Source organism: Camelus bactrianus, chromosome 14 (assembly GCF_048773025.1).
Source record: "Camelus bactrianus isolate YW-2024 breed Bactrian camel chromosome 14, ASM4877302v1, whole genome shotgun sequence".
Taxonomy (NCBI): domain Eukaryota; kingdom Metazoa; phylum Chordata; class Mammalia; order Artiodactyla; family Camelidae; genus Camelus; species Camelus bactrianus.
Window position 1 is genome coordinate 62,757,202 of NC_133552.1, and position 12,931 is coordinate 62,770,132.

Genomic DNA, 12,931 nt, shown 5'->3' on the forward strand with positions numbered 1-12,931 from the left:
ACTTTGCAAGGTAGTTTTCTGAGTTTCCTTCTGAGTTAAACACTGCTCTGAAAGGTAAAAAGGGCTGGGGAAGACAGTAAGTCATAGTGCGAGTCTGCTAATCATGAACCCAGAGTTTGGCCCTGCCTCTGCGACGAGTTCTCTGAAATTCTCATCTCACTCCCCCTGATGCTCAGTTTTCCCACGTGGGACTGCCTCACCTTTTCCAGCTCAAAATTCCTCTCATTTCACGTTCAGTGCTATCACAGAAAATTGCATTGTCTCTGATTGTACGCCCCGCATGTTGAAAAGCATGCGGTAACGCAGAGGAGGGGACAGGCTGAAAGGAGGATGAGTACTCAGAAATTGAAGTGGGACACGTCTTCTAAATTGACTAAGGCGATGTGATTTGTTTGGTTTCACATCTACAGCGTGGGTTTTTTGGGGTGTCATCTGTCCCCAAACCTTGACACAGCATGCTGACTCCCCACCTCCCCATACTCACTTCAATCACGGAAACAGTGTCTGCTAAACAGATTTTATGATCCTCAAATATGTCTTTTCGATAATGTATATTCCTCAGCAGGCCTAGATCATGAGGGTGCGGGATGTCTTAGGTGCAGAGGCTAACATCTTAGACAGGATGTGTGTGTTGAGGTCCTTTAGAAGGAGCCATGGGAAAGGTGCCGTGAAACGGTGACGCAGAGGTACGGAAATGGTAGAGGGGCACAGAGAAGCAACCAGCATCTCAGTCACCATCTGACTCGGGGACCTAGGGGAGGGCTGAGCGCTGCAGACAGAGCAGGAAGCAGCGCCGCTGTGGCTTTGGCTCGGTGCCCCGCCGGGCACTCTGCTTAGGTCTGCAGAAGGAGCACCCGCTGAGAGGTTGCTAAAGACGGGAGTGGCTCGAATCCAGGGTCCCAAATTCAAACATATAGGGATCAATCAAATTGCAAAGGGGAGGCTTAATGAAATGAGAAAATTTCATGGCACAAACTAAATAGGGATAAGATTCTAAAGAGACAGTTAAAGCCCAAGAGTGAGGATAGTGTCCAGAGTGGCAAGAGAGGAAACATTGACGAATGAAAACTAAACACCACAAATACTGGCCTCTGTACATTGATTAGAAAGCAGTGAAATCTGAGATACTAGTTCACAGGAGCATGGTGCAAAGTTAAGAATGCCCCTTGTCCCTGGTCCCCTCCTTTGCTGTAAGATCCTGAAAACCCTGAGAAGCAAACTGGTGCAAGGAAGAGGGGATAATACCAGACATCGAGCTGTCAATCTGAGAGCATCTACATCCTCCCTCCTTAAAGCTGTCACTTTTTCTCAAATAACACAGAGATGTATTCCTATTTTACCACTGTATCTCTTAATTTCTAGCTCATCATGGATCTGCTGCATGTTAGACACTATTCTTCTAATTTTTAAATTATTTTTTAAATTGAAGTGTAGCTGATTTGTAATGTTGGGTTAGTTTCTGAAGTATAGCATAGTGATTCAGTTATCCATATATGTTTTTTCTTTTACATATTCTTTTTCACTACAGGTTACCATAAGCTGTTGAATATAGTTCCCTGTGCTATACAGTAAGACCTTGTTTATCTATTTTGTATCTGCTAATCCCAATCTCCTAATTTATCCCTCCCCTCCCCCATTCCCCTTTGGTAACCATAAATTGGTTTTCTACTAGACACTATACTAAGTGTAGTTTCTCAGTTACTTCTCACAACCACCCTATAAAGTAGGTCCATCACTCATTTCACAGATGAGAAAATTGAAGCAAACAAGGTTAATTCCTTCACCACACCAGTATGCAGGACAGCCATGATCCAAACCCCAAGGCCATTATTTGGAGCTCCGAATTTTTTCAAAAGTAATTTTTGACTGTATGCATTTTCCTGGCAAGTGTACATATGCCTCCACGATTCGAGTCATATATTGTACAAAACGATCCTTGCTTCTTCCTGCTAAGTATAAACATCACCCTCTTCACCCTACCTCCCCCGCTGATCATCTCCCTGCTCTGCAGTCAGTCTGTAATATTTCCATCATAGTTTGTAAATCCTGTAGTTGTGTTAGCTTTGTTCCCAAAGTGAGTAGATGCTAGAGACCAGGCCCATGAGAAGTTATCCTGATTGGCTGAACGACTTCAAGACTTCATGTCAAATAAAGTCTCTTGAGTTCTTGCCGCTTCAAAAATAATCAAAAAGAGTCTGACACATTCTTTCCCTAAGGACAAGGTGAGCGCTGTGACATTGTCCTAGAGCTGAATGGTGACATGAAATTCCAGGCCTCTCTCTGATGGCCCCCTTCAGAATGGACTTGATCTTTTCTTTTTTCTGGATACGCAATGGATGCTTTCCTTAGCTTTGAAATCCAGCATCTTTACTAAGATGTGCCTCAGCATTGATTATGTCACCTTATTGAGACAAGTTGTATCCTTTTAATTTGTATAATTAAACCTTCTTCCTCTGCCATTCTTTGAGGAGTTATATGTATATTGAGTATCATTTTAGTTTTAAATGTACCAAAAGGTACATTTTTATAGATACAGTCCTGATTCTTTTTGATTATTACTCACCTTTGACACTGATTTTTTGAGAACCAGCTATCTGTCACTGTTCCATGTAGGGGAGGGGGAGGTCGTGTTGTGGAACAGAAGTTAAGATTTCCACAAGTTGTGGGGGTCTGTGTGCATCCGTGTGGCTTCAGCCCAGTGGCTCACGCTCTGCATGCGGGCTGGAATCACCTGCAGAACTTTTTCAAGCCACTTGCGCCTTCCATCACTCTCTAAGGTTTTGATTTAATTGGTCTGGGAATGATGCTCGGGAACTGGTGAGTTTTGAAAGGCTCCCCAGGTCATGGTAAGGCAGAGCCAGGTTTGCAAACCTGCAGTCTCTCCCTCGTCCTAGTCAACGCCGGTCAGCGGTACGGGGCCCTCACAACTGAGCGTCTGTCCTCTCTCTCCCCCGACCGCTCCAGAATGAGGGCCTCTCCTTTGTGATGCCACTCAGAATTCCAGAAAGCTCCTGCAGTCAGGGAATCACACAGAGGACTCCTCTGCTCCTCTGAGAATACTAGTTATTTTACCTTATTATTATTTTCTATAATTTAATTCTGTTGTTGAATTTTTAAACTGAGCGTACAGTGAAGGCTGGTTGTTTTAGAACACCAGCATTCTGCTGGCTCTGTCTGAGGTCCTCAGTAGCCAGGATCCTTTCAGGAAGTTTTCTGTTCAGAAGACACTGGGCCTCTGATGTTGTGGTTTATAGTTATAGTATGTTTTTCAGAGTCCTTAAATATGGTAATTGTATTTCTGTCTCTCAGTCTCCTTGATATTTGGATGATTTTAGAGACAAAAAGGTGATTTTATTCTGTAGTCTTACAAAGAGCCCCTTACTTATAATTTTTTTCTACTTAATGACTCTGGCTTTCAATATATTTTAAAAATTGAGTTTTTCAACATCATCAATATTACATTTTAATGAGACATAAAGCTACTAATAAATAAAATTTAATAAATGACTGAAATTCAATGTACTGCATGGTAATTTGGATTAGTAAGAAAAGGAAATGTGCTCCTTTTAAATTAATCATGATTACTTACATATACAGTACATTGGCCAAATTTAAATGTACAATTAAGCACCTAATTATGTTTTAAATTTAGCTGCATGCAGAAAGAGATGATCACATGTGTCTAATAAAACTAATTTCCTTTCCTTTTCCATTTTGAATGAAACATTATCTTTTGTTTTTATATGAACTTTTAAAATAATCTAAAATACTAGTTTGTGTATCTACATAAATACATAACATCAGTATGTAGTTACCACTTTCAGTCTGAACTACAGCCACCATGTTACAATTTTTTGATTATCATTCAAAGTCAACATTTCATTATCTAACCATTACTCCTACGATGATGTTAAATTCAATCGTCGTTTGAGAAAAAGCAGCAGACAGACCAAATTAAGATTGTATAAAAGAGGAAGTCATGAGGAATAATGAGGACTGCCAACAAAAGCAGGCCAATCAGGGGAAAGAACAACAAGAAAACAACTTAATTCTCCATTAGGGCTCTAGATCCTAGCACAAATATGACTGGTCACCAGCAAATTCAAAAGGATGAGCGCTTTGTTCAGTCCGCTAGTAAATATTGACACAGGGTTCGCTACGAGGCAGCCATTGCCCTAGGCCCAGGAGACATGAGGATGAAAAGGCGGGCTTCCTGTTTTCAAGGAGCTTCAATCCTTAGGAGATAAATGTGCAAATAAACAGCAGAGCTACAGTAAAATTACTGCCTCAGTGGGGGGGCTACACCCCCCTCTCAGGGCAATTGCCTCCTGGAACTGGGCGTCCCACCCACACACTTTAGAAGGAGACATTGCAGCTCACATTAGTTGAAGCTGCTGTGAGCCACAGTGAAGACAAATGAAGCCGTCTGCATATAATGCAGCAACTGGAGTTGCGGCAAAACTGCTGCATTGAAAATGGTCAGGGTGTGATTCAATTTAGCAACGTGATTTTAAAGGACAGGAGGCTCCCAGTGCAAGGGCAGCCTAAGTTCTGAATGTTGGCCACTCTCTGTCCAAGACCGGGGCACACTCAGCCACTAAGAGAAAGAGCAGCAGGCTCTGACCAGCCCTGCATCCCAGTCCTGCCCCAGCCCTCAGGACTTCTGGGGCAGGCTCCACATAAAGATGCTTCTGCACTTTTGAGGCAGGGGGAAGGATGGAAGATTGGTTCCCGAGCCAGGTAAGTATAAGAGAGGACAGCAAATCAAAATGCTTCACATCTTTTGGTTTCTAAATTTTTGTGAACCAGAAAACAGTATCATTGGCCAAAAGAGCTGGAAGACTGCCTGTCTAACTACAGTGCTCGGAATTCACTATGAGGAAACATGAAAAGATGAGAATGAAATTTAGGAATGTTATAATGCAAAATTCACTCTTTAAAAATGCCAATTATTCATGGTTTTTTTCAGCCCAGCTTCAGTACTATATTCTATCCAAAGACTTGTGGTTTAGTTCATATGTCTGGAAAGTACTCCCCAATCAATGCAAGATCTTCACATAGCCTTTCTGAAACTCAAACACTTAGTTAGCCCAGGGTTCATAATGCCATCCTGTGTAACACAGCCCGGAGCTGCTAGGACTGAAGGCCAGGATGGGAATAGGATGTATCAGCCACTTTTTTGGATGTGTGACGGTTGGTGGGCGGAGTCTGAAGCAGCTGCCCTCCAGGCTGACAGGGGCTGATGCCCTCTTGGCTGGCTGTGACATCCCCACCGTACGGCTGGCCCACTGAGGCGTGAAACCACACCAAAAGCCAGGTTAAAAATAAACACATTTGGCTTCCAAAAGAGCCCAACCACTACCCTGTTATACACTGAGAGATTTTCCTCTTAGGCCTTGGGTAAAAGTGTCTAGAACTCAAAGGTAATACCTGGGCCTTGAAACTTTAAGAACAATTTTTTTTTTCAAATGATTCCAACAATTCCACTATGGACTGAATGTTTGTATCCACTTTCCCACCCTCTACTACTCGTATTTTGAAATCTTATCCCCCAGTGTGATGTATTAGGAGCTGGGGCCTTTAGAAGGTGATCTGGTCTAGATGAGGCCATGAGGGTGGAGTTCTTATGATGAGATTAGTGACCTTATAAGAAGAGACCAGGGAGCTTTCCCTCTCTCTCTCTCCCTCCCCTACAACCCACCACATAAGGACACAGAGAACAGACAGCCCTCTGCAAGCCAGGGGGAGGGGCCTCCCCAGAGTCAACCATGCTGTGCCCCGATCTCAGACCTCCAGCCTCCAGCTGGTGAGAAGTACATTTATGTTACTTATGCCGCCCAGTCTGTGGTACTTTGTCACGACAGCCTGAGTTGACTAAGACAAATTCGCAAAGCACAAAATAATTGTTAAGAATTCCATGGCTTTTTGCTTCAATAACGAAATCTCTGCAACTTAAATGGAATTATAACAAATGCAATGATATCAACTAAGTGGCAGATGCTAAGTTCTTCCATTACTGTGTGTGGCGGCACATTTCGGGACTTCACAGGACAAGCCACAAATAAATGGACACTCTTGAGCAGAATGTATTCACATACAAGCGTTTCCCGTGCCTCTGCTGTGCAGCTGATGCATATTCGTGAAGTATTTCATTAGCTGCCTTCTGTCCCAGAATTACTTTTCAGCTCTCATGCAATCATCAGTGTCTAGTATTCCGGTTATTTAAGACTTACCTTGCTTACTAGGGTGGAGTTAAATGTGGAAGGAAACCAACTATTGTTGACTCAAGGGGTTCTTTGTAACAACTCCTGAACCTTGCCCCACAAACAAATGCTTTGAAATGCTCTAATTAAGAATCAGAATAGTCTGAAATGAGAAATATTTAACTCTGTACAGATATTACCAACTATACACAGACACAGGCTGTATGTTATAGTCTATAAGGTAGAATATATTACAATACAGGGATGTAGTTAGTATCTGCTGTTGTGTTTCTTAAATACTATAGCCGGTCTGAAAATAAAATATCAATTATACAACTATTTTCTCCATTTCATACACATTGTAAAATAGAAACTGAAAATGGGTTTTATCAGTAAGACAGACCTATCTCATTAAAGCCACTGTAGCCCAGCTCTTGCCTGCTAAGTCCCAGATCTTCAAGGTCCATGCACTTAAACCCTGGGGGGCACTGGTAGCCTTCTTCCAGCTCAGGTGAGCAGTGTGTATCCGGGATGGCTAAACTATTCCAGGTTACGTTTCTGTGAACAAAACAGAAAAGGGTCAGACAATTTCAACAGTTGTAAGTGTTGATTGCAATGAATAATGTAATCACTCTTCATTAATAACTGTTGCATATGGACACAGATTTAAGATTCCCGATTCATGAATGGTACTCATAATATTAATGATGTACTGAACATTCTCAAATGATGCCTGATTCACCATCACAGCAGCTCTTTATAAGAATATTATTACCATTGTAGTTTATCATTAAAGACCAAGGCCTAGATAAGCAAAGGGAGGAATCTTTCTGTCGATTTGTGAGGAATGTGAACTTGTCTGGGGATTCCTTGTCATTCACAAATCCTTCTCCTACTGTGGCCACTGCTAAGCGACAGCAAGTAATGGCAGTCATTTTCCATATGGTACAAAAGTACCGTATTGTGAGTCTCATAAATGATGCTTGGTCTTCTTCTGTGTCACATGTGCAGTTTAGAAAGAAAATCAGATAAGTAAGGTGAGATTGAGGGAACTGAAGGCATCACATTGCAAAGAGAGAGATTATGGGGTGATTTAGTGACGGCTCCAGGAAAATTAAGGTTTTTTTTTTTTTTTAGGTGGATGATGATATAATCCTACTTCATCTCTCTGGAGGACAAACTGGAGATGAAGTTGATGTCAAAGGGCTTAGATATGTAATGGCTTTCTTGGTAGAGAGGACAGGTAATCACTGGAATGGTGACTGTGGAATCTCATCCTGGGCTGACCTTAAATTGGGCCCCGAACAGCTGCTGGCCGAGACAATTCACAGGGACGGTGTAGGGGGCCGAAGTTTAGGCTAGAGGATTTCACAAGCCTTATAAACCCATGACTTCATTGCAGTACTTTCCGACTATATCAATGCTTCTAGGCATTTCCTAAATGGGGACCAACCTCAGGACCATCTCAGTCCCCTCCGCTTAAGGCCAAACTGAGGCAGACTTTTTGGGTGGCACTTCTTTTCTTTAATATTTTCTTATATTCAATTGGCTCCTTCCTTCCCTTATAAAATATGCTTTCCCTAGAGTCTAATGCCTAACTCTCCACAATCCCTTAGCTGTTTGAGGCCACCAGGCAAACATGCACACGCGCGCGCACACACACCTGTGCGCGCACACACCCCCCATGCCTGATGACACCTTGCCCAGTTCTGTCTCAGTCAAACCGAAACTCTATGTTTACACCTTCAGGATTTCGCTCTTGGTTAGCTGCAAGCGAACTAACCTGTCTATACATCTCAGGGAATGTTGAAATAACTGTCAAATTGCAGGCTGGTCCTTTGGACATCATGTGCAAAACCCAGAGGAAGGGCTCTGATTGAGGAAATCACCACTTGGTTGTGTCAGAAAGACACGATTTTAGGCACACACATCACTTATTTCTCCTCATTTCATATTCTTATGTGTAGGTCCCATGATGTGTCTTTGCCCCAGTCTAGCCTGACTCCAGGTTTCTGATTTTGTACTTACACGTTAGAAAAAAGTGGTGAGGGGACTGGGTTTCAGAGTTTCAGAGTAAAACATTCTGGGTTTGGTTCCAAGCTCTGCCATTTACTGGTTGTATGACTTGAGTAAGTTCCAAACGTTTCTAAGCTCAGTTTCCTCATCCATGAAATAGGGAGAGAAGCTTGTACGAAGACTAGTGAGCCAAGTAACGCACTCACCGTAGCACCCAGCGTGTTCCAAGCACTCAATAAATGCTTATTATCAGTGATTATTAATCATTACAACGATAAAATGTAACCTAAATCCTGGCCTGTGAAAACACAATAAAGAACTGTCGAAAGAACAGATGGAATTCTGGCATGTGACTCTGAAACCATTTTGTTCACAGAATTGTGCAGCTGAAAGAAACGCCACAGATGACCGAGTTCTTAATCCATACTTGAGGAAGGTAAGGTGACATTCTGGAAGGGGAAAGTTTACCGGCCCATCAAAATTAGTAATTTTTTTTTTCATTTCCAATACTTTAAAAAGACAATAGCAGCGATGTCTGAGAAAAGCACTCTGTCTCCATGAAAACGTTTCAAAACTCATAATCTTTCAGCTATTTGGATAACTGGACTCTGGAGCCAGTCCGCTGGGTGCGACTTCGGCTCAGCCCCACTACACGTGTGACTTCACCAATCCGTGCCTCAGTTTTCCCATCTGTAAGATGGTGGGAAAACACTTTGCTCACGGGGTTGTGGTGAAAATGTCACAGCTGTGAAGCACTTAAAACAGGCACGCGGTAGACTGCAAGTGCTAGGTGTGACCTACTGTAATGTATAGTTTGAAGTCTGCAGACTCCCTGGTCTGGAACCCTTGCTGTGGTCTGCACTGCCTCAGTTTCTTCACTTCAAGGATAGGGGAGCAACTGCACCAACTTTGTTATGGTGTCTTGATAAAATGAGCTAATATACAACTCTCAGAATAGCCCTGGAAATGAGTCAATCACTCAGTAACTGTTAACTACTGTGATCATTTTCATTAATTTATACATATTAGAGTATTTTTTCCCTTTTTGATCTCCCTCGTTTTTCCTTTCATGTTAGTCCTGATTCCTATTTTAAGCACAACCCTCATTGGCACAGACAGTATTTTGAAATCTTTTGGCTTCAGGGGCAGCAGATTTGAAACACATTATTTTTGCCAACATCAAGCTATTAGTAAATGCTTATTAGAGACACATTTATTAGATGATTAATTGCTCTGGAACTCATGTATCTAAAACCACATGATAAATAGCCTTTCTAAAAACTGAAATGAAAGTCAAGAGTCTCAGAATATATATTCATTTCCTCAGTTAACAAGGATCGTCTAGATTTTATTTTTATTTGTTAATGTTAATTACTTCCTTGTTCATTTTCCCTCAGATATTCAGGATAGAACAAGAGGCTTTGTGGAATTAGGGGGGTAGAATTCTTGTTCCAACAGCCATATCCTAACTAGAGACAATGAGTCTCCCAGTCATAATAAATACCGATTCACGCTTAAGGTTTCAAGACATGCATTTCTTAACAGTCAGATTTCTTGAAAAAAGTAGTTACTTGTAATCTCCCTAATTCAGTTTTCAGCCCATTTTCATGATCTCTAATCCACTGAAATTGCTCGTTTCTTGCCACGTGCTACATCCAATTGGGAAAACTCCAGCTTTTATCTTCTGTGACCTATCAGCAGCATTCCATGTAGTTGTTTTGGTGGAAGGCAGAAAAATGACCCCCTAAGGATGTCTGCGTTCTAACCTCTGGAACCTGTGAATACATTATCTCACGTGGCAAAAGGGAATATTAAGGTTTCAGATGTGAACAAAGCTAAAAATCTTAGGTTGGGGAGATCGTTCTGGATTATCTACATGGGCCCAACCTAATCACACAAGTTCTTAAATGTGGAAAGCCTTTTCTGGTTGTGGTTAGAGAGAGCTGTAGCTTTGGAAGGAAGGCTCATGGATGCAACATTTCTGGCTTTGAGGATGCTAGCTCTGTCCATGGTTTTCTGGTCATTCTCCTTTTCCATCTCCTCCTCCTGTAATTCGCCTTTAGTTTTGAGTTGCTCTGAGCCTGGTCCCTGGCTTTTGTGATGCCCTCTCCCTATGCAATCAAATCTATTTTTATAGTTTCAACTCTCTGTCATCCTAGATGTCATTTTAGAGTCCCTGAGCTTCCTGTCCAACTGCCTGTGAGATCTCTCCCCTTGGCTACACCACAAGCACCTCCAACTTTATCTCCCCTATAGTGAACCTTTCGCCAACATTTCCTCTCATCACAAGTAGCACCATAGCACCATCATCCAAAGTGTCGAGCAAGCTTGCTATCTTGGAATCACCTTGAGACCTACTTTTCCTCCAGCCCTCAGAACTAATCATCATGTTCCCTTAAATATCCTCTAAAAGATGGTTTGGGTTCATTCAACTCTCTCCATGTTCACCTCTACTTGCATCACCAGCTAGTCTCCTAACTGGTCATCCTGCAGCCTCTCTGAGCCCCTCCCAACCATTTGTCACAGAGCATGGAGAGACACTTAATCACTGTCCTACACTAAGTCCATTGGTGACAAATCTTAAATATGACCTATAAGACCCTGAAGGACCTGGCTCCTGCCTGTCCAAATGTCCTAGCATCCAACCCTATTTGGATGTTCCATCTACTTCAGCTCTCTGTGTGTTCCATCTACTTCAGCATTTTCTCCTCTGCTTAGAAATCTCTCCTTTCATCTTTGCTTGGTTAACCCCATTTTTTCAGCCTTCAGGCCTCAGCTTGAATGTCACTTTCTCAGGGGAGTCACCCAAAGTCCTTCAAACTAAGTTAGGTGTTTCTACTTCAACTTCTTAAAGTACCCACACTTTTCATTTCTGGCACTTGGGACATGTGTCACTCATGTCTGTGTGGTCAATGGTCCACTGGATGTCTTCCCAACTCAGCTGTTACCTAGTATAGCTTCCAATTTCCTATAGCTCCTGACACATTGTCTGTGAGGGCTAAATTTATTTCTGAACTTGGATAGACTGTGGTCCTCAGATGTCTGGTCAAACACCAGTTAGATGTTGCTGCTAAGGTGGTTTTTAGATGTGATTAACATTTAATTCAGTACACTTTGAGTAAATCAGATTACCCTCTATAGTGTGGGTGGGCCTCATCCTATTGGTTGAAGGCCTTAAGAGAGAAGTCTCCAAAGAGGAAGGAATTCTGCTTCCAGACTCCCTTTGGACTCAGGACTCCAATATCAACTCTTGTTGGAATTTCCAGCTTGCTGGCTTCTAAAGATTTTGGTCTTACTAATCTTTACAATCAGATTTGAGCCAATTCTTTACGTAAATCTCTTTCTCTCATATATGCACCCTGTTGGCTCGATTTCTCTGAAGAACCCTGACTAATACAAAGCAGACACAATAGTTATTTTTTGAATAAACGAATGAATGTGCCATTCTTTCCACTATTATTTAAATCTATGGCAAATTTATTTGTTTGTTTATGTTTATTTGTAAAGTAACCATAGGAAAAATTCTTCAACAATTGGATCCTGTTGTTTTTATGCTTTTAGTGTGATATCTAAAAATTGGCACAGATAGTCAATATTTAAAATTTCTTGCCATCACAGTTCCAAGTATCAAAATGAGTATGGAATCCTTCAGGGTGGCTCACTGTTTTTCAAAAGGCCTTCATTTTCTGCCTGGCATATTTTTTTTAATTCTTCACAAAATATCCTATTTACAAATAACATTATTTAGGAGTTTGAGATCTAAGAAAATGAGTTCAGAGCTTGTTGCTAAAATTGCTTACAACAGCCCCAAACAGTACTTCCGTACTTGAGAGTTTTATGGTTTTAAGTTAATCCATCATTACTCCTGATAGCCCAAAGCACTGAGCTGTATATTGGCACACAAGCTCTCAGCTCAGTGACTTACCAACCTAATGACCTTGGACAATTCACTTTAACCATTCGAGCCTCGGTTCCCTCATCTGTAAGATGAGAAACTTCTCAGCTATTTACAAAACCCAGAATGACCACATGCCATTTTCCAGAAAGGAAACTGTAAATGATTAGGCTGAAACCACGTGTCCTACTGCGTTCTGTTCTCCCCTCGCCACAGGACTTGCGGACACCCAGCGCAATTGCTCAAGACTTCACGTTCAAATTCTTCTCTTCGTTACTCACAGTGTCATCTTTCTCTACTGACATCAAACCCCCGTCACTGCCAGTGGCAACGATTCAGTGCTGGCATTCTGTCATTACTGTCACTTATGAACATAACTGTGCTTAGGGTTATTTAGCCCCTTTTCAGAAATTGTCTTTCCCATATTCTTAGTGGGGCCACTTGACTTCATTTGTCTGTTCATTCATTCAACAATAATTATTCTTGTCAGGTCTATTCTATGCCACAGAACATGCTAGCCATGGAGATGACTAAGATACATCCAACTTGGGGACTCCATTGCCTAGGGTGAGGGAGTGAACAGAAGAGTAACAACTACAGTGGAACATGATGAGTGCTTTGAGAGCTATCTATCTGCTCACGGTGTTACAGGAGCACAGAGTAGAACCATCACATGTGACTATGGGTGGTGGATGGTGAGTGCTGGTGTCCCTCATTTGTGACAAAGGCTAATAAGGTGAAAAAAAAAACACTAACTTACAAAAGAGGTTATTACTTAATTCATTTGCAAGATTTCACAAAATATACATTTAATGAG

At 41.8% G+C, this 12,931-nt stretch overlaps 1 protein-coding gene across 5 annotated transcripts in view; it reads right to left on the reverse strand.

Annotated features, from left to right (window-relative positions):
* Nucleotides 1–12,931, reverse strand: part of NALCN (sodium leak channel, non-selective) — a 265,363-nt gene that overhangs the window by 211,571 nt on the left and 40,861 nt on the right. For 4 of the 5 annotated variants that reach the window (XR_012511758.1, XM_074378486.1, XM_074378485.1 and 1 more), the window contains one exon: nucleotides 6,607–6,761. Coding sequence is in view for 3 of the 5 variants with exons in the window: in XM_074378486.1 (XP_074234587.1) it covers nucleotides 6,607–6,761 (155 nt within the window). In the remaining 2 variants the exon portion in view is untranslated. Of the gene's footprint in view, nucleotides 1–6,606; nucleotides 6,762–12,931 lie in introns of those variants that run through there. The other variant, XM_074378487.1, reaches the window with a different exon arrangement.